General features: G+C 36.6%; 1 protein-coding gene and 1 non-coding gene across 3 annotated transcripts in view; one reads left to right on the plus strand and one right to left on the minus strand.

Annotated features, from left to right (window-relative positions):
* The first annotated feature begins 858 nt into the window (after positions 1–858).
* The window catches only part of RFX3 (regulatory factor X3), a 157136-nt gene continuing 131950 nt past the window's right edge, over positions 859–26044 (plus strand). For both annotated transcript variants that reach the window (XM_065878684.1, XM_065878685.1), the window contains exon 1: positions 859–975. In XM_065878684.1, the coding sequence (XP_065734756.1) occupies positions 859–975 (117 nt within the window). The remainder of the gene's footprint in view (positions 976–26044) is intronic.
* LOC136125258 (U6 spliceosomal RNA) lies at positions 21138–21242 on the minus strand. Its single transcript, XR_010656025.1, has one exon. It is a non-coding gene; the product is annotated as a U6 spliceosomal RNA (small nuclear RNA).

A 26044-nucleotide genomic window follows, 5' to 3' on the forward strand; every position in this document is an offset into this window, starting at 1 on the left:
AATATCAAGGTCTAAGAAACCATACTTGTTAGAGTGCATACTGTAAAATTTAATCCTGTGTTAGTAGGACAGGCACATGAGAACTGAAAAATGTACCATGTTGAGCTGTGAATGAGAGAAGGTAAAATCTCATGTCTTTGTTTACAAATCTCACTTATACAATAGTGATCCTTCTTACCTTTCAAAATATTAAAAATTATTGCTGTTTGGCTATCTTTGGGTAGAGTATAATTAAACTTTAATTTTAGTACCATATCATCTCACAGCCAAGAAAATTAGTGAGCTTGATCCTTTGGCTAAATTTAGGGTATATCAGTTGGTTTTTGGATATACATTAATTTTTAAAAATCAGTGAATAGTAAGTTTGAAAGTTGGAAAGGACCTTAGAAACAATTTATTCTAAATTGTACACCTCCAGTGACGTCCTGTAGTTTATAAAAGTGTCTAGAAAGTACAGTTTATGACGTATTTGCATCCAGTTAGGATTTGTGTTCTGAGAATTGTGTCGACATAATTTATAATATGACTAGTTTATATTGTGCTTGAAACAGTTTATAACAGATGAGGCCTAAGGAAGGTAGATTTCAACGAAGTTCAACCTTTATAGCCTCAAAATAAGAGGTACTAATGGAGATTTTAAAAATGTAGATTAGTAATTGTCTATATTTATTTTAAAAGTGGGCAACATGACTCTAAACATGCGTGGAATATCATGAGTATGTTGGGTGGAGTAAGAGGTATTCTGGGAGTGGAAAGTTCGTCTCAGTATAGGATATTAAGAACAAATGTAATGCAGCTAGTCATATAAGGAGAACGTTTTAAACTTTCTTTCTATTTTAATAAATTTCAGAGACCATCATGCAGACATCAGAGACCGGGTCGGACACAGGTTCGACAGTGACTTTACAGACATCTGTGGCTAGTCAAGCAGCAGTGCCTACACAGGTGGTACAGCAAGTACCAGTACAACAACAGGTAAGGAGCTGCTGTTCCCAGAGAAGATGCTGTGCCTTTTCTTGTGCTGCCTCTCCAACATAGCTGTGTCTAAAAAATGATTCGGATAATACTTCCTGGCACAATGGATGCCCAAATAGGCCTCGTTCGATTCTTAGATTAAGTCAGCAAATGTTTCTTGAGCATTTCCTGGATGTGCCACGTTCTTTCTGTGCTAGGCTGTAAGGATAAAAAGATAAATACTCAAACTATAACCCTTATTCCAAAAGAGCCTCTTAAGTCCTAAAGAGAGCATTTGTTTCTAACTTGGCCACCCTAACTGGGTTTTCTTCTCCTCTTCTTCCCTCCTTATTCTTTATCACATCTTCCTATCTCTTTCATATTGAAATGTTGGCAATCATATTTTTATATAATTGGCTCACAGTAGTACTTAATAAAGGAGAGGATGTGTGTACCTTACAGGCAGGGATTTTGCCTTTGTGACATTTTGGAAAGTGCTTGGGCGTTATGGTGACTGATAAATAGTGTTTAATGAAAATTAAATTATCTTAAAGGTCTGAAAATCTGACTCATCCCATTTAAAAAATAGAGAATGAATTCATCATCACATGTTTACTACAGGGCTTATTCATACGTGGGACGCTTCGCTTGTTTTGGAAAGATACTGACAAAATAGTGCAATTTTGTGCCAGTTAATAGTCCTCCTTTGGATTGTGAACACATTGGCCTGTCATTTCTTCTAAGGAGTGGTGAGAAAGTATGCGAGAATAATCATGTCATAAAGCATTATCTCGAGACTTGAGATTTACCTGTAATTTCTCAGTATCAGAGAAAATGTTGCTTTTACAGTTTAGCAAATGTTGCTTTTACAATTATAAAGAAGTCATTAGGGAGAGGGAATAACTTTTCCTAAATTATAGACAGAGGGACTCAAGGTTATATTCTTAGGAGATAGAAGTGGGATGGGCAGGGAGAGTGCTAGAATCATGGAGAAGGGTATTTGACTCTCAGGGTAAATAAAGACTTCTGGAAGAATTATTTCTTTTATAATTAAATCTTAGCATACTCTTCTTTCTGTTCTCTACAACACACTGGTATTACTGATCACCAATTTCATTACCAATTTCAAGACTGAACATTATTCAGAAAAGGGTAGTTTATGGCATATCATCCAGAGAGCAAGTAGAGAACTATTGCGACAGTGTTATATATAACTTTAAAAAGATAACTCAACAATCGAAAAATATTAAGCACATATTGAACAGTTACGCTCACTCTGGTTTGGTTTTTGTCTCATTTGTGGAAGAAGAATGGCCTTGAGAGTGCCTGTCTCTAACAGTAGTGCAGTGGAGATCCTGTTCCTGTCTCCAGAAAGTGCCCCCTTGAGACCTTAAAATGTCTGTGTTAAGTGTATCTGGCCCTCTCTCATGGACTCTGTATCTTTTCTTACTCCCTCCTTCCTTTCCTTTCCCTTTCTTCCTTTTTGCCTTCCTTCCTTCTTTTCTTTTTAAAAAACATTTTCTTTTTATTGAATTTGTATGTCATTAGATGTCTACTACAGGTCTTATATAGTGTATATAGTACAGTCAAATAGTTCAGCAAGTTTGTTATTTAAAAAAAAAAAAGTAGTTCTCATCCTCTCTGTACTCCTCCTCAGAGGCAACTAATTTTGCCTCTGTTTACCTATTATTTTGATATTTACCTCTGTGTCTTCACAAACGGTGTTTATTTTCTTTTTTTAAAAAATTTTTATTGGAGTATAGTTGATTTACAGTGTTGTGTTAGTTTCAGGTGTACAGCACAGTGAATCAGTTATGCATATATACACTCTTTTTTTTTTTTTTTTAGATTCTTTTCCCATATAGGCCATTACAGAGTATTGAGTAGAGTTCCCTGTGCTATACAGCAGGTTCTTATTAGTCATATATTTTATATATAGTAGTATTTTCTTGATTTTTTTAGTTTTAAGCATTTTCTTACCACACTCCTCTTTCTAGCTCTTAATATGTGCATGCATGTGCCTGCACGCACGCACACACACACACTTTTTCCATGCCATATGCTTCTGATATACTAGGTTGAACTATATGCATTTTTTTCCCTTTGCCATCATTCTGGGATTTCCCTCTTTTATGTTGGCTTTCCTGTTTCTCGGATCAGTGTCTTAAACTCTCTTGATTTGCTCAAGTACAACTTGCAGTAACTTCCTAAGAATTGGTAGATTTTGAGCTCTTGTGTGTCTGAGAGGGAATTTATTCTACTACCTTCACAGTTGTTTGGTAGTTGGATGGGTACAGAGTTTGGGGTTGGATATCGTTTTCTTCAGAATTTTGAAGGAATTGCTCCATTGTTTTCCAGTTTGCAGAATTGCTATGGAAAAGTCAAACACCATTCTGATTTCTGATCCTTTGTATGTGATCTATGTGATTATTTTTTCCTCTCATGTTCTAAATCCCAGTTTCTTGAAATTTCATGTTCATCAAGGAAGGCCAGTCACCTCATTGCACAGAGTTGGTAGAGGAGATCTGATTGCTTCTTAAATAGAATCATTTTTTATATTAAATATATATAAAACCAAAAAAACTAAGTTCCTATTAGAAGTGGAAAATCAAGTATCAGCAGCCATAGACAGAAAATTACACATACACATACACACACTGTGTTCATGTCCTTATAAAAAATAATCTCATGTACACACATAACACACTTTGGAAAACTTTGTGGTATGCCACATGGTTTGTTTCCCAACAGGCATATTTTTCAGTCCCGCAAGTTAGCTCTTTCCTCTAGGACGTTCAAGGCAGTCGACGACTTGGTCCCCTTTCACCAAGCAAAGAAGTTGAGAACTTTCATTTTCTTTTTGTCAACTAAGTGTTTTATTTCACAGAGTAGATTAGTGTGATATATGCCTGGATAAATGCCTGTTATGTTGTCCTTCCAGGCTTATCTTATTTGGAAGGATTTTTTTCTCTTCTGTCATTTTCTTCCTTCCTAGCTTCCTTCCTCCATTCCTCCCTTCCTTCCTTCTTCCCCTCCCTTTTCCTCTCCTTTTCTCCCCCTCCTCCCCTCCCTTCCCCTCTCCTTTCCTCTCCTCTAGAACGGTGACATATTTGAAGATTTCTAACAGTGTCCCTGTGGATATAGATTGTCTGTAACTGATAAGATAGGTGCTATAGTAACTTCTTATTGCTCTAACATACCTATAATCTTTGTATTGTTAATATGCTGATGTCATCTTGAGTTTTCAAACTTTGGTAGGATGCCTTTAAAATCTTGCAGCTCTTGTCACTGACCCATGATAGATACTGAAATCATGGCATTGACATCAAAGATAGTTACTTCTGTTGATTCAACTTTTCATTGTGTCCTTGCTCTGACCATTTTGATGTAAAAAGAAAGCCTATAGGGCTTCCCTGGTGGTGCAGTGGTTGAGAGTCCGCCTGCCGATGCAGGGGACACGGGTTCGTGCCCCGGTCCGGGAAGATCCCACATGCCGCGGAGCGGCTGGGCCCGTGAGCCATGGCCGCTGAGCCTGTGTGTCCGGAGCCTGTGCTCCACAATGGGAGAGGCCACAACAGTGAGAGGCCCACTTACTGCAAAAAAAAAACAAGCCTATAGCTAAATTTTAAAATTTTGAGACATATAATATTGTATGTATTGGCCTGTTGAGAAACCAGAAAAATTTAAGATCGTAATATATATTTTTATTTCTTCAAAGCCCTAAGGGTTCTGATTTCCCTATTTCACTATGTAATAAGTACCCAAAAAAATGTTGTTTCTAAAATTATTTCTGTGGTTTTTCATTTATTCTGTATGATCTCAAGAATCAATTTGTCACCTTTCCTTGAACAATCTGATTCAAGAATGGAGAATTCTGAGCAAAGATTGCAAGATCTTATTATATAATTCTTTATCAAATTTCCTATCTTTTGCAATTTTTCATTATTTCACAAAACACCATAGAGTCTCAGCTTACAAATACAGAGATAGTTGCCCAATTCAGTAAAATCTATAAAAACATTCAGGTTCAGTATCTTGATTAGAAACTAAAAAGTTAATATTATTTATTCTTATCATATTTGTAAAAAGACTTTTTGCACTGATGGGTCTCTATCGAATATGCCTAGAACTGTGCTGTTCTCCCTTCCCCTCCCCCTTCCTTGAGTGATTTGTTAGAGTTTCTTGTAGATAATTCTTCAAGTTGGTCATTTTATGCCTAAATCTGAGAGGTCTTCTAACCCTGCTTGCCTAGAACTGAATTAAAAACCCAGGATAGGGAAAAAGGAAAATGTATTCCTACTATTCCATTCTCCTCCATAGCCAGCTAGGTTAGATTCTTTTCAAGGTAGAAACTAGTCAAAAGTCAGAACTTTTATTCCTGTTTTAATCTTGGGATCCAGGTATTTCACAAATGCTGCTGACATCGAGGATAATTCCTAAATCATCCTAAATCTTGAATCAGGGCTCCAAGAATATTTTCTCCCATTCAAGCTTCCCAAGTTTTAACTGGTCTCCCAACTGTATTTCTTCCTGTCTCTACTGTCTCTGTCTTTCCTTTTCCTTAGAAAGGGACATACATCTTTTCTCTCACAGTGGGCAAGTGTGTTGTCTCTGTATTGCTCCTTCTGAATGTAACATCCCAGGAACAACTGAGCCCTGGGGTTGAGGGGCTTCTATTTGAGTTCAAAGACATACATATTTTTTTTTTTCAAAGATGCTGTCAACTTTGTTCAAATTCTTTTTTTATCAAAGAATGTGGGTCTTGACCTTTTTCTGCCCAGGGACTATTTGTTTCTTGTGGGTCTTTGGTATGTAACTGTGACACTGAAACTTCTTTTTATGAGATAAAAGCTCATTTCAAGATTATATTCAGATAAGGACATATATATTCTTACAAATACATATTTTTAAAAATACGTGTAGAAATAAATCACCAATTTAGGCACTGACTCTTTGTTCATAATTTGAGTTATCAAAATGAATGTAATAGCTATGTGGCTATATTATTTCTTTCTGGTTAGTATCAATATATCACATATTTAGCATTTCTACATAAATTATGGTACATCCTGGAGAGTAAGTGTATTATCCCTGTGGTCAAAAAGATAAATGACATTTTGTGTGGGAAACAGATCCAACCGGAACTGTCAATTAGGTTTTAGGCGAAGGACAATCTTCAAGAAGGGTAAGTTTTAAATGAATCTTCTCCAATAGATCTATTTATTATGGATATCTTTAAAATGATGCCTCAACCTTTAGGAGATGGATTTTAGGAACTGAAATTAGATACGAATGCTCCTGACTTCCCCACATTAGGCCATAGCTTAAACAGTAGGTTATTTTTGTCCTCACTTCTGTTTGCCATATTCCTGTGTGTAGTAAATAATCATCACAACCAGAAGGAAGCTGTGATAATTAGCAATATACCCATGAGAAAGTTCTTCTGGTGGAAGCAATAAATAGTGATTAAGGGGAAGAAATGATTGCCTATGGAATGTTAAATCCATAACAGAATGTTCTATTGGATCAAAACTTGATCAGTAGTATTTTAAATGGGACCCTGTGCTAGCTTGGAGAGCTAAGCCTGAGGTAGTGCACTCCATCGTTCTTGTCTTTATCTTTCCTCTGCTCAGGGTCCAGAGGTTTGCTTCTTGTGCATCCTAGCTTCAATAGACATGAATGGAATTCTTTTCATTTCAGACCATTATCTGATATAATCAACAGAAACAGAGACATTTTTCTCTGGTTTGCTCTTATTCGGGATGAGATTCTCATTGGCTTAGTTCCCTAAGGGAACGGTGTTTTCATAATTAAGACTGTGGCAGACATCCTAAAAGATGGGGTTATATTTTTAAATGAATTCCAGTTGAATGTCTTTTGTGAAAATAAATTTTTTAAAAGACAATAATTTTAGTTCTTGAAGAACATATTTATTTTTGGAATCAGAACTGCTAATTTTTAGTATCCAATATAAAAAAGTAAGGTGTTTTGAAGGAACATGCTGATTTACAATCGAAATAAGTTTTACTGTGCCAATCCAATATGAAGGCTCTTTAGTTGACCATCTGTATATTTTTAAAAATAAGAACTACTGTTTAAATAGTTGGGTAGTAATAGTCTTTGATTCTCTTTTAAGTGATTTTTAAAATATTTTCTCAACTAGAGTTAAAAAATTATGATCAGTTCTGGATACTATATTTTAAGAGGAATATGCCAGGCACTGTGTTAAATACTGCAGTTTCAAAGGTAATTCTGTTTGGTACCCGACTGTAGAAAACCAACTTTTGATGGAGATAGACTTGTTATAGAATTAGATACAAAGTTCCTTAGGTGTAAAGATGGACATTGTTCTTGGAATGAGGGTCAGTGATATCTTCACCAAGAATGTGACCTTTGAGCTGTGTGCTGAAGGAAAAGTTGGAGTTCACAAGGAAAGCAAACTGGAAAAGGGCATTTCTTGTAGAGAGAAGCATGGAAGAGCTCAAGTGAAATCAAGGAGTTGTACAAGGAGGTGAGGGGCTAGGAATTGAGGGCTGTGGAACAATGCTGCATAAAAACCTCTTGTGGGAGGTTGAGTCTGATGACCTATTTATGGTGTCGTTACATGTATCCCCTCCCTAGTATTTTTCCCTCTTCAGTTGACATATTTCTTTACGTATTCCCTCACTGCTGATTTTCTTGAAAGAGACATCTGCAGTTATGTAAGCACTTCTTAATCCTATGAAATTTGGGTGCCACCATACAACTATGGATACTGTGCATTTTGGACAGAGCCAAATCCAATAATTTTCTCTAGGGTGTTTCTGGATTTTCCTTTGACATTTGATACTGTTGACTATCACATATTTCTTTTTTTGCATGGATTTTGGTTTTCCCCTTTTATTTCTTTGAGGGCTATTTCATCAAGTAAATCAGGTTTCGTAGAGCTTAAGAGAGTGAGATTCATACTTAGAAGGGATGGATTTAAATCCTGGCTCTAGCTCTTTCTAGTTATATGACTTTGGACAAATAAAATTAAGTTTCTGGAGACTCAATATCCTAATGTATAAAATAGGAATAATAATGTCTAGCTTATACTTAAAGTATTAAATAACATTTATTAAATAATTTAGAATAGTACCTGAAGTATAATAAACCTTTAATAAATTTTCTATTTTTACTATTATTATTTTCATTGTTGTTATCATTATCAGTAGTACTGGTAATGTTATCTGACTCCTTTAATGGAAAATTGGAGTGGGGGGATTTGACCTCCTTTTCTATAAGAGTTGGTCTTTGGCTCTCTCTCTTTGCCCTCACTGTCAAGTAACTTATCCTCTGCAGCTATTTTAGTCTTAAAACCAGCTGCTTCCATTTTCTTTACTAAGCAAGAACCTCTGGTCCTTCCTTGTATTGCTCTGGATTGTGAATTATGGAATCTCAGGCTCTAGGTCAGAATGGACACCAGCTTGGTCTGAGGCAGGATCAGTAATGGTGTCCTTCACCCTGGATGGCCTGTCACCCAGTGCAGTCACCATAGTGATTAGAGAAATGCCAGGTTTTTCAGTAGAATTCAGGAACACCTCCAGTATTTTATTCAGTTCATAAAATATAATAATTTTGAACCAAGTTTGTTGCTGTGGTATGATATAAGACTTTAAAAGATTAAGGTGAGAACAATATATTAATATTCTAGCTAGCTTGACTAGAATTTGGTTTTCTAGTTAGAAGAGGCTTACACCATTCATTTAATGCAACTATTCCAAAGGAACTCCCAAAATTGAATTGCAGAAAATTTTCTTTTTCAACAAATCACTTAGTTATAGACTTATTTTAGTCGATTCCATAATTTTGTTCTTAGAGATATATAATGTTTCCTATGAATATCGAATTTGCTTATCAAATTATCAATTTCAACATCAGTACTTTTTGTTTGGAAAGTTCAATTTGTCCTATAAAATTTTTCATACAAGTAGAAAGTAGAAAACTTTACAATAACTGGCACTTCTGTTTACATATAATTTGAACAAATTGAAACACAATTTAAGCAGAGCACGTGCCCTCTTTGCAAAGTAAATCAGAGGAATTCTTTACGTGTGCTAAAAATACATTGTCAGTATAATAGATCTCAATATATAGCTGAGCATCTTCGACATCAGTATCTGAAAGAAAAGAAACGTTAAGGTCCAAATAAAAATTGTTATTTGTAGTCTTAGCTGGTCAAGGAGGTCTTTCTAGAGGAAGTGATGTTTAAGCTAAGATTTAAAGAATAGAAATGACCAGTGAGGGAATAAAAACAAGTGTTTTCTGAGGGAAGTGTGTTTGTGAAGAGCTGGCGTGAACGTGGTAGGTTTGTGGAACTGAATCAGGGTTGAAATGGGTGGAGGAGAGAGTGGGAGAGCTGAGCGGTGAGAGGTGAGGTGGAGCACTAGGTATCTACTGGTTGAGTAGCATAAGCTATTTAGGTTTTCAATAATAACTCCCATTTTGAAGTCATCCACCATTCTGCTTTGTCAGAAACCCATTTGCAACAATGTAGCATAATGATAGTGTGCCATCTATTGAGCACCTATTGTGTGCTGTTCCCTGTGCTTGATGCTTGGCTCATTATTTCTAAAGCTTATAACAACTCCGCAAGGTAGGTGGTATGATTACAGGTGAGGAAACTGAGGCTCAAAGAATTTAAAATAATTTGCTTTGGATTATAGTTATTTGGCCTTGACAGCCTGTGCTTACATTTGAGAAGTATACTCTGAGATAGTAATTACAAAATGTATGTGTGTGGGATTGATGTTATATTTCTTTCGAGAGTGGGATATATTTGTATTGTCATTTAACAAATAATTATTTTTGAAAGTCTTCTTTCATGGGAACTGTAAAAGCTGAGCAAGTAGGTACTCAGTTTGTATTGAAGGAATATACTAAATAGTACAATAGCTTGAGCTCTTCAGACTGAATCCTTGTGTGTGGAGGGGAAAGGACTTGGGTCTTGTCCGCATCTCCTGCCCCTAACAGCAGCTCCTGAGATGCCTTTGTAGAACCTCTAGGGATATATGGTACACAAGTTGAGCATCATCTCCTCTCCTGGACTCTTTTATAGCCAGATGAATTGTCCATTAAAGTTCTTCAAGCTCGATGCCTGTATTAAACCAGCATACCATAAGGTTAATTCCATGGAGCACTTAACATACCTTTTCTACCCACAAAAAATGATCGTTCTCCCCTTTCTTTTATCCAGGGCTGATTTTAGAAATAGACACACATTGAATGGCTCTTTATTTTCTTTAAAAACTTGTATTGATATCAGTCAAAGCCATTTCTGCTGAGACACTGATGTTTCATTTTTCTTACAGCCCTTACAAACTGATAGACTTCCTACTGAGGAAATCGCAGCCACCCTCTTTGTCCTGGCTGCCTAGTAGCTCAGTGCTAAATCCTAAACCTGATGTTTAACTAATATACCATCCTTCAGCCATGATATTTTTAGCTGAGAGTCAAACCCAAGATATCTGACTTCAGAACCTGAGCTCCTAAGCCCCACACTACAGAAGTAAAGCAGTCAGATGAGTTATAACAAGATAAATGGTATAAGCCCACTGACATAGCAGTACTAAACATGGGCAGTCTCATGGTGAAGAACATGATACACTTTATGTCAAGAAGGATTTTTAATACTATGAATCAATCACAGAACATTTTTGAAGATTCCACAAGCAAAGCTAGTGAAGCAGGTGCATCCGGAGTATAAAGGGCTGCTTGAGCAAGATAACTAGCAAATAAAAAAATTATAAACCTTGGGAATTCCCTGGTGGTGCAGTGGTTAAGAATCCACCTGCTAATGCAGGGGACACAGGTTTGATCCCTGGTCCAGGAAGACCCCACATGCCGCTGAGCAACTAAGCCAGTGCGCCACAACTACTGAGCCTGTGCTCTAGAGCCCGGGAGCCACAACTACTGAGCCTGTGCTCTAGAGCCCGGGAGCCACAACTACTGAGCCCATGTGCTGCAACTACTGCAGCCTGCACGCCTAGAGCCCATGCTCCACAACAAGAGAAGCCACTGCAATGAGAAGCCTGCGCACCGCAACGAAGAGTAGCCCCTGCTTGCTGCAACTAGAGAAAGCCCACGTGCAGCAATGAAGACCCAACACAGCCAAAAACAAATAAATAAATTTATTAAAAAAAATTATAAACCTTGAACTTCTTAAAGCCCTCCCTAAACTCACACCCTAAGTATGAACATCAGTAAATATAGTACCTTAAAAAAAAAAGAGGGGAAACATGTTAAAATCAATGTAGTAAAATAGATAATCTGGAGAAAGGATAACTTGGGAATATTTTGTATGACTCCTGCAACTTTTCTAGCAGTGTGGAGTTATACAAAAAAATTTGGGGGCTTCCCTGGTGGTGCCGTGGTTGAGAGTCCGCCTGCAGATGCAGGGGACACAGGTCCGTGCCCCGGTCTGGGAAGATCCCACATGCCGCGGAGCGGCTAGGCCCGTGAGACATGGCCACTGAGCCTGAGCGTCCAGAGCCTGTGCTCCGCAATGGGAGAGGCCACAACAGTGAGAGGCCCGCGTACCGAAAAAAAAAAAAAAAAAAAAAATTTTTTTTTTTTGAAATGAATAACTTTACCAATCTGAGGTAAGTTTGGTAAGTGATAATTTGAGCTACTAATCATAATATTGTGTTCAATAGACATGGGCACTTACTATTTTATCTTTAAATAAAAAAACCTGAAAGTTTTCCTTATACATGTGCTAAGCAACAAGAGTTCTTCTAAAAAGTATCCCAAATTTAAACTACTCTTGTCTCATCTCAGTGGATCAGTGTTTTAAAAGAGGAAAATCAATTCTGAGCTTTTTGCCCAGTTCTCTCTATATTCCCCATCAACTCCCCAGTCTTGATGATTACCACCAAGAAAATAAATAAATAAATAAGCAAGCCTGAATAACACATAAAATGATCAATAAGAAACAAAATTGGTGATACTTTTAAGACTTTTAAAAACAGATGTGTATAATGAATTGGTGGTACAATTGAGCGTTGCTTTAAAAATCTGGTTGCTAGAAAATGCAAACAAAATTATTCTCAAGAAAGAAGACAAAAGTATTAGGAAGTAGGAATTAGGTACTAAACCCAAAAAATGATAATTAGCCAGTTTGCGGCTTTGATTTTTGTTTTATTTAGTAGCAGTATAGATATGGATAGTATGAAGGCCCAGACAGCCATTCCCATTCCAGCCTGTGAGGAAAACCAGATTCATCAAATCAATTGATTAGCAGCCTTTAAAAAAGTTAAACTCACCCAAATATATATTACAATTGATATATTAATTATTGAATAGGGGAAGAGGTAGAATATAGATTTTTTTATTAAATAAAAAGGTATAATTTTTCATCTTCTTATAATTGTAATATTTAAAGATTATCTTTTATTTCTGTAAGGTATAATTTAATTTATTTATTTATTTATTTATTTGCGGTATGCGGGCCTCTCACCGCTGCGGCCTCTCCCGCTGCGGAGCACAGGCTCCGGACGTGCAGGCTCAGCGGCCATGGCTCACGGGCCCAGCCCCTCCGCGGCATGTGGGATTCTCCCGGACCGGGGCAGGAACCCGTGTCCCCTGCATCTGCAGGCGGACTCTCAACCACGGCGCCACCAGGGAAGCCCTGTAAGGCATAATTTTAATGGGTGATTAAAAGGTGGCCTCAAAACTGAAAATAATAATATGCAGAGCTTTTTATTTTTGGTTTACAAGTTGGTCAAGCTGTTTCTCACAAATCTATACAGCTAACCAAAGCCATGATTTTGTTTTTATCTGCCTACCTTTACTTGTTGATGTTTCTGGGTTATTAAGTATTGATAACTTTGGATTCTATTAAATTTGTGCTTCCTTATCATTAGCAATCTCAGTTTTTTAAAAATAGTAGGATTAAAGAAGAGAAACCAAATAAGAAAAATTATACATTAGAAAAGAGAGCACTTGAAATGTAAGAAGAAAGGTGATTCTTAAATAAAAGTGCTTATTAGTAAAACAGGGATTAGAGAGGGAGGCACTGTCCCATTTGTAAATCTCAGAGTAACTTTGTAACTCATCACTAGTGGAAGTAAACTATAATACAGACTAACTTGAGGTTTTGTGGGTTTTTTGTAAATGGAACTATAAATGGAATAACTGAGCAAAATTATTTCTGAAGTTTTGGAAGAGTGATATTAAGCAAGTTAATTTTACTTTGAATAAACCTAAACTTTAGTTCCCTGTGGTAACTTTTTTCTGAGATTCTTATGAGACTGAGCAGACCATTGATTATAGTCCTGTTTATGACCCTTGGTAACATAATTATTCTATGCAAAGCCTTTTTTACCAATAACTTTTCTTTTTTGTTATTGTGCTGATTTTCAAGGCTTTGCTTTGACATTGAGGTTCACTAAGGTGTTTGTTGCCTGTGGTTCATTGATCTGGTAGATAGTTATACAGTTAAAACTCATGATTACTCTTAATTTTTTCCAGGGATCTCATAAATTGATATCAGAGAAATTGTTTCTTTAGTTTATTTTAATTAGATACTAAAAATAACAAAGCAAAAGAGCATCAGGGAACTCTGTCTAGGAAAAAAAATATGACCTAGAGAAGATAGTGTAATAAGCAAAACCCATACTCTTTTGTCAGTATAAAAATAGATTCCTGACCGTGTTAACTGATCTCAGTAGACAATTTATTTCACGGGTGGAAAATGTTTTTGATGTTTGGGCTTAAATTATATTCATATCTATGTTTTGGTTCGTAATACTTTAGTATATTGAAAGAATGCAGTTTTTGTTCTTCTGCTTCCTATGAAGCAGTAATATCGCCCAAAATATTAGCGTTATGGACTAAAGGAACAGTGACTTGAATTTGATCTCAGGAGTTGTGAGTGAATCGGAGTTCTAGGTCTGCCAAAATAAGCTACATGGTATTGAGCTCATTTTAACCTCCCTGTCCTTTAGTCTCCATAACTGTATTACAGGAGCTCACTGGGCATTGATTGAACATCTGTTATGTGCTACTGGCATATGAAGAACTTTAAGGTTAGGTCAAAGAGACGGACAGGTGAACAGAAAATGACACAGAGAATGGTGATGCCTGAAGTATAATATAGAGAGCTATGCTATAGGAGCAAAAAACACATAATATAATTTAGAGGTGAGTCAGTTGATGGAAGTGGGCAATTGTGGGAAACTTCCTGAGGAAAAACAACCTTGGGCTTCCCTGGTGGCGCAGTGGTTGAGAGTCCACCTGTGGATGCAGGGGACACGGGTTTGTGCCCCTGTCCGGGAGGATCCCACATGCCACGGAGCGGCTGGGCCCGTGAGCCATGGCCGCTGAGCCTGCGCGTCCGGAGCCTGTGCTCCGCAATGGGAGAGGCCACAACAGTGAGAGGCCCGCGTACTGCAAAAAAAAAAGAAAAACTACCTTGAAGAAGTACCACCCAGCCTTAGTTTCCTTATCTTTGAAATAGATAATTCACCCAGAATTGTTGTTAGGACCAAATGAGAAAATCTTTATAATGGGCTTTGTGAACTACAAAGCATTGTGCAGATACGAGGGCAAATTACTGATACATATACCAGACACTGCTAGGAACTGGAGGTAGGAAAATGATTGAAAAGAGCAGTGTTTCTCAAAGTGAGATATGTGGATGTTTTCTTAGGAATCCACTCTATGTGTGTATGTGTTTATTTAGATAATCTTTATAATGAAGCTATGAACATATTTTAGATTATCTTAATTAATGCATTAGAACTGAGACTGCCGTTCAACTTCAGTGTGTTTTCATATGTGTTTAAAATAGCTTTGGTTCCAGGAGGTGGAACTACTATAATTTTGGAGGCTAATGAGGAGGAATAGAGCCAGCCTTAATATGAACTTGATCAAGGCTAAATGATACTACAGATAGGTTGGATGCAAGAGAAGCTCCGTATAACAGTTGGCCCCACAGCTATCATTGTTTGCACCTTGGTTTATGTTTGCATGTTTTAATAATATTTTATTGAACCCTGAAGGTCTGTAGTCATCATCCTGGGGGAAGCATGATTGATTCCCCAAACCACTGTGAAATTAAGTCTTTCTGTTATGCACTTTCCTAGACCTGTGTACCTTTCCCTCACAGACCATTTCATTGCTGTAGTTTTAGCTGATTTATGTGATCAGTGTCTTTCCTCAAAACTATATCATAAGTTGATGATCCAGACACCATGACTTCTTTTTTTTTTGTTGGGGGTAGAAGTTTATTAATTAATTTATTTATTTTTGCTGTGTTGGGTCTTCGTTTCTGTGCGAGGGCTTTCTCTAGTTGTGGCAAGCAGGGACCACTCTTTATCGCGGTGCGCGGGCCTCTCGCTATCGCGGCCTCTCATTATCGTGGCCTCTCTTGTTGCGGAGCACAGGCTCCAGACGCGCAGGCTCAGTAGTTGTGGCTCACGGGCCTAGTGGCTCCGCGGCATGTGGGATCCTCCCAGACCAGGGCTCGAACCCGTGTCCCCTGCATTAGCAGGCAGATTCTCAACCACTGCGCCACCAGGGAAGCCCACCATGTCTTCTTTTGTTCACATTATAGTACAACCTAATAGGTGTACATAATAGATGCTCAATGAATGTTGAATTAATGAGTGAACTAGGTAATACTGAAGGGCCTTGTAAATTAATAGTGATTGAAAATAGTTAATAACAGGTTTAGTGTTAAACATGCACATGCACATACTCCATATTTTTAAACCCTATAATTTTTGAATAGTACAAATGATCACTCTCAGATGTCTCCAAAGCAGAACTTCTACAGCCTATATTTGTGCAAGATTTATTAGAGTAAGAAAAAGATATGTTAGAATATCTATTTATATTTTTTATTAAAAATGGGAAATATAGCAAAGATATAATTACTTATATATCACATGTATAAATGAGGCATACTGAAGGAAGAGAGGGGTTAATGGTAGCCCCCTCACTTTTGAAAAACGTTTTATTTATTTATTTTTATTTAAATTTCCTTGAAGTATAGTTCCTGTGCAATATTATGCTATTTTCAGGTGTACAACATAGTGACTTGACATTTAAGTACATTACAAAATGATCACCATAATAAATCTAGTAGCCATCTGTCACCATACAAAGTTATTATCATGTTATACACTGTACTCACTAAGCTGTATGTTACATCCCCAATGCCTTATTTATTTTGTAACTGGAAGTTTGCCCCTCTTAATCTCCTTCACCTATTTCACCCATCTACCCACCCCCGTTTTGCAACCACCACTTTTTCTCTGTATCTATGAGTCTGTTTCTGTTTTGTTTTGTTTGTTTGCTTTGTGTTTTATATTGATTTTATTCATTCATTCATTCATTTATATATTAAGGTCGTGCAGTGCACATGTGAGATCTTAGTTCCCTGATCAGGGACCAGGGATCGAACCCATGCCCCATGTAGTGGAAGCACAAAGTTCCACTTAGCATAATACCCTATAGATAGATCCATGTTGTTGCAAATGTCAAGATTTCATTCGTTTTATGGCTAATATACCATTTTATAAATATAGATAGATATACACACATATACATATATACACATCACATCTTCTTTATCCACTCATTTATCAATGGACACTTAGGTTGCTTCCATATCTTGGCTACTGTAAATAATGCTGCAGTTAGCATAGGAGTTTTTGTTTTCTTCATATAAATGCCCAGAAGTAGAATTGCTACATCATATGGTAGTTCTATCTGATTTTTTGAGGAACCTCCATACTATTTCCCATTGTGGCTGCACCAGTTTACATTCCCACCAACAGTGCACCACCATTCCTTTTCTCTACAGACTCACAAACGTTTGTTATTTGTTGTCTTTTTGATGATAGCCATTCTAACAGGCGTGAGGTGATATCTCATTGTGGTTTTGACTTGAATTTCCCTGAAGATTAGTGATGTTGAGCATCCTTTCATGTTATTGGCCATCTGTATGCTTTCTTTAGAGAAATGTCTATTCAGATCCTCTGCTGATTTTTTTAATTGGATTTTTTTTTATATTGAGCTACAGCTCAATACATGAGTTCTTTTTATAATTTGGATATTAACTTTTTATGGGATATATCATTTGAAAATATCTTCTCCCATTTAGTAGGTTGCCTTTTCATTTTGTTGATGGTTTCCTTCACTGTGCAAAACCTTTTTTGTTTGATATAGTCCCATTTGTTTAATTTTGCTTTTGTTGCTCTTGCCTGAAGAGGCAGATCCAAAAAAATGTTACAAAGACTGATGTCAGAGAGTTTACTGCCTGTATTTTCTTCTAGGAGTTTTATGGTTTCAGGTCTTACATTTAAATCTTTAATCCATTTTGAGTTTATTATTGTATATGGTGTGGGAAAATAGTCCAGTTTGATTCTTCTGCATGGTGCTGTCCAGTTTTTCCCAACACCATTTATTGAACAGGCTGTTCTTTCCCTATTGTGTATTCTTGGCTGCTCTTGTCAAGGATTAGGTGACCATATAAGCATGGATTTATTTCTGGGCTCTGTTCCATTGATCTATGTGTCTGTTTTTGTGCCAGTACCATACTGTTTTGATTACTATAGATTTATAGTATAGATTTGAATCAGGGAGCATGATACCTCCAGCTTTGTTTTCTTTCTCAAGATTGCTTTGGCTATTCAGGATCTTTTGTGGTTCCATACAAAATTTAAGAATATTTGTTCCATTTCTATGAAAAATGCCATTGGTATTTTGATAGGGATTGCATTGAATCTATAGATTGCTTTGGGTGGTATGGACATTTTAACAGTGTTAATTCTTCCATTTCGTTAGATGGTATATCCTTCCATTTCTTTGTGTCTTCTTTAGTTTCTCTCATCAGTGTCTTATAGATTCCAGAGTATAGGTCTTTCACCGTCTTGGTTAAGTTTATTTTTAGAAATTTTATTCTTTTTGATACAACTGTAAATGGGATTGTTTTCTTACTTTTTCTGATAGATTATTGTTGATATATAGAAATGCAACAGATTTCTGTATATTAATTTTATATCCTGCAACTTTACTGAATACATCTATTAGTTCCAATAGTTTATTGGTGGAGTCTTTTGGGTTTTCTAGTTAAGTTTCTATATATAGTATCCATGAAAGGAGGCAAGCCCAAGATCTTCCTACTGTACCACCTCTCACCGCCCCCTCACTCATTTTTTGCATTTTCTGCTTCCGGTAAGGTGAATTAATAGATTATGTAGTCTAGATTTAATTAAACTAACTTCATGATATGGAAAAGCAGCTTAAAATTTTTGTAACATATAGCCTACGGGTTGAATACAGCACTAATATTGCAAGGAGAATCAAGATGACAGAATGAGCACTCCTCTAATTCTTTCACAGTCACATAGAAAATGTCTGTTTAGACAGTCACTGTCTAAATGATAAGAAGTTAGCTTCACAAGTTCTACATACTGAGAATATTTTTGACATACAGATTTATGTCCATTATCTTCAGTGGTGAACCTCTCACCTAAGTACATTTTATGACATTAGATTAAATAATGAAGTTGCATCAATTAACAGGACATTTCATTATTTGATCTTTAGCTCTTTATAATTCCTACTTTTCTATATGTTTTGTAGAGTGTATACTTCTAAACATGTATGTAATTTGTAAGTAATTTTTTTAAGAGAGGAAAATGATTTAAAAAGTTTGCAAGCTACTGAACTAATATGCTGCTTAATTACCATGCTATCACTTTCTATGACAAAGGTGCTATTTACATACAATAATATCCATTTAAGTGTACCGTTTTGGCAAATGTGTATACTTGTATAAACACCATCACAATCAAAATATTGAACATTTTCATCACCCCAAATAATTTCTTCATGCCCCTTTGCTCTCAGTTCCTCCCCTCCCCCATTTCCAGCTCCAGGAAAATACTGATTTGCTATCATTTAGTTTGTTTTGTCTTTTCTAGAGTTTCAAATAAATAAAATCATGCAACATATAGTCTTTTGTGTTGGGCTTCTTTTACTCAACATAGTGATTTGGAGGTTCATCCATGATTTTATGTCTCTCAGTGGTTCATTCCTTTTCATTTGTGAATAACATTCCATTTTAACGATATATCAGAGTTTATTTATCCACTCACCTATTGCTGAACATTTGGCTTGTTTTCAGTTTTGAACATTCATATGTTAAGTCTTTGTGTGAACATATGTTTTTATTTTTCTTATGTAAATACCTAGGGGTGGACTTGCTGGGTCATATGGTATGTGCTTGTTTAACCTTGTAGCAACTGCCATACTACTTTCCAAAGTGGTTATATCATTTTATATTCCTTCCAGCACTGTATGAGAGTTCTATTTGCTTGACATCCTTACCGAACTTGGAATTATAAGTGGCTTTAATTTTAACCATGCTAGTGATTTATGTAGTGGTATTTCATTGTAGTTTTAGTTTTCATTTCTGTGATAACTAATGATGTTAAGCATCTTTTGTGCTTATTGGCCAACAATATATATCTTAATAATTTAGTAACACTGATAGTTTAATTTTCTTCCATTTATACTTTTACTTAAATCAGTAATTTGTGTCTAATTAAATAGATTTTTAAAGTACACTTACATGAGTTCAAGTAATATTTTTAAATTTTATGTTAAAACCAAGGAGAATAAAAGAGAAAATTTTTAAATGATAAATTAACTTAGGTCAGGTTTATGTTTTCAGTAAGAAATAAATAAAATTATACAATAAAAAGACAGGAGGGACTTCCCTGGTGGCGCAGTCGTTGAGAGTCTGCCTGCCGATGCAGGCGACACGGGTTCGTGCCCCAGTCCGGGAAGATCCCACATGCCGCGGAGCGGCTGGGCCCGTGAGCCATGACTGCTGAGCCTGCACGTCCGGAGCCTGTGCTTGGCAACGGGAGAGGCCACAACAGTGAGAGGCCCGCGTACCGCAAAAAAAAAAAAAAAAAAAAAAAAAGACAGGAAATCTTTTATTTTATTTAATTTTATTTATTTATTTTTTAACATCTTTATTGGAGTATAATTGCTTTACAATGTTGTGTTAGTTTCTGCTGTGTAACAAAGTGAATCAGCTGTACGTATACATATATCCCCATATCCCCTCCCTCTTGCATCTCCCTCCCACCCTCCCTATCCCAACCCTCTAGGTGGGAGATCAGGGAGCTGATCTCCCTGTGCTATGCAGCTGCATCCCACTAGCTATCTGTTTTACGTTTGGCAGTGTATATATGTCAATGCCACTCTCTCACTTTGTCCCACCTTACCCTTCCCCCTCCCCGTGTCCTCAAGTCCATTCTCTACATCTGTGTCTTTATTCCTGTCCCGCCCCTAGGTTCTTCAGAACCTTTTTTTTTTTTAAGATTCCATATATATGTGTTAGCGTAAGGTATTTGTTTTTCTGGCTTACTTCACTCTGTATGACAGACTCTAGGTCCTTCAACCTCACTACAAATAACTTAATTCTGTTTCTTTTTATGGTTGAGTAATATTCCATTGTATATATGTGCCACATCTTCTTTATCCACTTATCTGTCAATGGACACTTAGGTAGCTTCCGTGTCCTGGCTATTGTAAATAGAGCTGCAATGAACATTGTGGTACATGACTCTTCTTGAATTATGGTTTTCTCAGGGTATATGCCCAGCAGTGGGATTGCTGGGTCATATGGTAGTTCTATTTTTAGTTTTTTAAGGAACCTCCATACTGTTCTCCATAGTGGCTGTATCAATTTACATTCCCACCAACAGTGCAAGAGGGTTCCCTTTTCTCCACACCCTCTCCAGCATTTATTGTTTGTAGATTTTTTGATGATGGCCATTCTGACTGGTGTGAGATGATATCTCATTGTAGTTTTGATTTGCATTTCTCTAATGATTGGTGATGTTGAGCATTCTTTCACGTGTTTGTTGGCAATCTGTATATCTTCTTTGGAGAAATGTCTATTTAGGTCTTCTGCCTATTTTTGGATTGGGTTATTTGGTTTTTTTTTATATTGAGCTGTGCGAGCTGCTTGTATATTTTGGAGATTAATCCTTTGTCAGTTGCTTCATTTGCAAATATTTTCTCCCATTCTGAGGGTTGTCTTTTTGTCTTGTTTATGGTTTCCTTTGCTGTGCAAAAGCTCTTAAGTTTCATTAGGTCCCATTTGTTTATTTTTGTTTTTGTTTCCATTTCTCAAAAATATGGGACGCTTCACGAATTTGCGTGTCATCCTTGTGCAGGGGCCATGCTAATCTCCATATCATTCCAATTTTTAGTATATGTGCTGCCAAAGTGAGCACTTATTTAATTTTAGATATCTTCTTGTCAGCTTGTATTAAGAAACATTAAGAAACATGAGAACTTATGAGTAAATGGTGTGCTAATTCTAATAAGTACGGTGTGGTTGCAGTGTGCTATGGACACAGCTAGACAAGATCGGTAGGCTACTGCGTGGTGAGGTCTTACTCACTGGGACTCAGAGTCAGGGTAGAACAGCAGTCATGTTCAGTTCATCCTGACACAGGATTGACCATGAGAGTGTACTAACGTTACTCTGTGCGAGCACAGAAGAAACTGCCTTTCAATCTGACTGGGATTTAATGGCATTCAAAGTGGAGGTGACAGTTTTGAAGAAAGATTAATAGTAACCTTAAATTTGCAGAACTTTCTATTTGGCCATAAGATTTCTTAACATTTAGGTAATATTTTAGTGACTCTCTGTAGAGAGCATGAATAAGTATTAGTAACTGAAGCTCATTGCTTGGATCATAGAGATTAATGGTTATAATACACATACTGCAAATATTGTGGATAATATATATGGGATAAATAACTTTTTTGTTTTAATTTTGTTCATGAACCTTGTATCATGACCATGATAAATTACGTAATTGTTGTTAATGCTAATTCAAAGGCTGTGGAGCTGAAAGAGATCTTAAATATCATATAGTCCCATGGTAACCTGTATTTTTTTAAAATTTAATTCATGATAAAATAAATGTAATGTAAAATTTACCATCATAACCATTTTAAGGGTACAGTTCAATCATGTTAAGTAGATTCACATTGCTGTGCAACCAGCCTCAAGAACTCTTTTCATCTTGCAAAACTGAAACTTTATACCCATTAAACAGCAACTCCCCATTTCCCCTGGTAACCTCTATTCTACTTTCTGTCTCTATGAATTTGATGACTCTAGGCACCTCATGTAAGTGGAATCATATACTATTTGCCTTTTTGTGGTTGGCTTATTTCACTTAGTCACTTAGCATAATGTCCTCAAGGTTCATCTATGATGTAGCATGTGTCAGAATTCCTTCCTTTTTAAAGCTAATATTCCATTGTATGTATACACATTTTGTGGATCCATTCATCTGTTGAGACACTTGAGTTGCTTTCAGCTTTTGTCTGTTGTGAATAGTGCTGCTGTGAACATGAGGATACAAGTGTTTCTCTGAGACTCTGCTTTCAGTTCCTTTTGGGTATATACCCAGGAATGAAATTGCTGGGTCATATGGTATATCCTATTTTTAACTTTTTTGAGGAACTGCCATACTCTTTTCCACACCGGCTGCACCATTTTACATTCCCACCAACAGTACACAAAGGTTCCAGTTTCTCCACATCCTCATCAGCATTTGTTATCTTCTTTTTCTTTTCAATAGTAGCCATTCTAATAAGTGGAAGGTGGTACCTATATTTTTAAAAGTCCATTTCCTTTCTGTTTCTTTCTCTCCTCCTAGTCTTTCTCCTCCCCCCCACCCTCTGCTTCTTTCCTCTTCACCTACTCCTCCCTCTCTTTCTCTCTCCTGTCTCCTCCTGATCTTCCCAGAACTGCTTTGAAGGAATGGGATTAAGAAACCTACAGCTTCACCTTTGCTCACTCCTTTTGCTACTCAAGTGGCAAAGAGAACAGAAAAGAGAAAACGTGGACCTATTTGACTTTTTTATTTTAAGGTTGAGGAAACTGAGGTCCAGAAAAATGAATTGACTTGGCCACAGCCACACAAAAAATTAAGACTAGAATTCCTAACTCTCTGTTTAATAGTTTCTGAAAGTATATAGAGGTCAAAGAAATCTTGGGAGATCTCTATTAATTTTTTTCTGAGTTAAGACTGAATTAGCTTTCTCAGGTTTATCTATTCTGTAGTGTAATATTTTCTAAAGTGTGGAATGTATATTCCATTGGGATGTGAAGTGATTTTAAATGGTCCAAGATGATAAGATGGACTTCAAGTGGTTATGGGAAAGAGATTTAAGAAAACATTGAATCACAGAGTGAGGAAATTATTCCTTCTTCCATTCTCTGTCACTCGAAGTAATAAACATGGTCAATTTGGTGCAGCATATCTGTAATACCTCACAAATATTTGTTAATCTTCCCCTACTCCCATGTACACACTTAAAAAAAAAAGCATGATTCAGACTCAGAGATAATAGGCAGCAATAGCTGGCTAGTATTAAATAACTGTTTTGATATCATTTATTTTTAGTGTATTGTAATAATGAAAGTTGGAAGGTATTAGTTTTCTAGTTCTTGTGTTATAAAAGTTTTTCAAGAAATTTTATAATTGGGGAATTTAAAGAAACTGTTAAGTATATGAAAAGACAGGTGGTACAATGAAATGGCATGTGTGTTGTCTTAGTGTAGGTAGTTAAAAAGCAAACTTGGATATGAAGGTTTCAGTGCAAGTAGTTTATTTGGGGGATGATCCCAGGAAATGCCAATAGGTTATTGGGAAAGTGAGACAGGGAAGGGATTTTATCTAACAGAGATTATATTACTATACAAGTTACAACTGTAGCTAATCGGAGATGGATCACATTGGGGCAGTCTGGGAGCCAGTGTTATGCCACATCTCAGAGTTATTTCACCTGAGGGCAAAGGAAGCCTAGGGTATTTATATAGACTCCTGTCAGTCATTGGCCACTCACAGGTGGGGGTTAATTTCCTGACATTTCTGGCTGAAATGCAGGTGGGCAAAGAGGGTGCTAAGGGTCTGATAAATCTCTCAGATGCTGTAGTGTAAAGCTAGACCAGTGTATGTTGAAGTGGTAAGGGTGAGTGTGTATGGCCATGGGGTACACAACATTTGCTACCTAATGCTACATGTGTGTTAGAGGAATGACTACCTTTGGTAATTTCTATTGTGGCCAAACATTTTCAGAGAAAATGGATTTTATAGCCATCTTTGTAATTAAGCTCTAAAGTCTTGAAACTGAAAAGGAAACTTTTCTTGGTATTAAACATAGCCCTTCTTAAAGTTGCTACTTAACGTTTACCTTCTTAGATCCTTTTCTCAATGGGCAGAGTACTGAAGGTCTATGTGTATAGTATTTATCTAGTTGAATAAAGACTGTTATTAATTCCACCCCAGTAGTCTGTTCCCTACTAACCCACATTATTTTAGGCTTTCTTTGTTAAGTCATTTCCCAGTCATTTAGTAATTTATATTACTTGTTCCTGTACTTTCTCCAGCTTCTCTTCATCTTACTTAAGTTGATGAGGCTATTTTCCATAACTGCTTTTTCAAGATAATACATTTATCGAAGTCTTATATAATTTACATTTCTGGCCACATGTAAAACTTCATAGTTTATTAATAATTCATCATCATTTGAATGGTAATTTAAATTTTAGTTATACAGATTACTGAAATTATCCCCAAAGCCATAGCATATCTATATCAATTATTTGATAGTTATTATAATGTATTTTGGAGCCATGTAAGTAGAAACACTGATTTAATCCTCAGTACTCTGTGCTAATATAAAGTTAAAATTAAACAATAGGAATTAACTGTGCTGCAAAAGAAATTGAATTGATTACATTATTTTGTAAGTATCTAAATTCATTTGCTTTATCTTCTTAACTCCATTGGCAGAAGAGAAAAAGTACTGTACTGCTGGCATTATAAATAGAAACGTCTGAAAAATGAAAGCCACGGTAGATTGTAAATAGGCAACTCTGATGTTTAGAGAACTCACCCTTGATAGCAACTAACAGTGTCCCACTTCAGTGATATATATACAATAGCAAATAAATTGAATGACTTTACTTCTGATCAGTTTTTCCCTTAAGCAGAGTGAAATAATTCAGTAGTTATTTTGCTTCATTTAAAAAAACCAAAATTCAAAAAGAGTCATGTACCAAAATGTTCATTGCAGCTCTATTTACAATAGCCCGGAGATGGAAACAACCTAAGTGCCCATCATCGGATGAATGAGTAAATAAGATGTGGCACATATATACAATGGAATATTACTCAGCCATAAAAAGAAACGAAATTGAGCTATTTGTAATGAGATGGATAGACCTAGAGTCTGCATACAGAGTAAAGTAAGTCAGAAAGAAAAAGACAAATACCATATGCTAACACATATATATGGAATTTAAGAAAAAAAAATGTCATGAAGAACCTAGGGGTAAGACAGGAATAAAGACGCAGACCTACTGGAGAACGGACTTGAGGATATGGGGTGGGGGAAGGGTGAGCTTTGACAGGGTAAGAGAGAGTCATGGACATATACACAGTAACAAACGTAGTAAGGTAGATAGCTAGTGGGAAGCAGCCGCATGGCACAGGGATATTAGCTCAGTGCTTTGTGACAGCCTGGAGGGGTGGGATAGGGAGAGTGGGAGGGAGGGAGACGCAAGAGGGAAGACATATGGGAACATATGTATATGTATAACTGATTCACTTTGTTATAAAGCAGAAACTAACACACCATTGTAAAGCAATTATACCCCAATAAAGATGTTAAAAAAAAAAAAAAATGGATTGGGCTTCCCTGGTGGCGCAGTGGTTGAGAGTCTGCCTGCTGATGCAGGGGACACGGGTTCGTACCTCGGTCCAGGAAGATCCCCCATGCCGTGGAGCAGCTGGGCCTGTGAGCCATGGCCGCTGAGCCTGCGTGTCCGGAGCCTGTGCTCCGCAAAAGAGAGAGGCCACAACAGTGAGAGGCCCGTGTACTGCAAAAAAATAAAAATAAAAAAAATAAAATAAAAAAGGATTTATTTTATGTTAATACACAGTAATTTGAAGAATCTTTGTTTAATTATGTTCTTGGTCATCATTCCCACAGATGTTTTATGATACTG

This window comes from Phocoena phocoena, chromosome 6 (assembly GCF_963924675.1).
Source record: "Phocoena phocoena chromosome 6, mPhoPho1.1, whole genome shotgun sequence".
Classification (NCBI taxonomy): domain Eukaryota; kingdom Metazoa; phylum Chordata; class Mammalia; order Artiodactyla; family Phocoenidae; genus Phocoena; species Phocoena phocoena.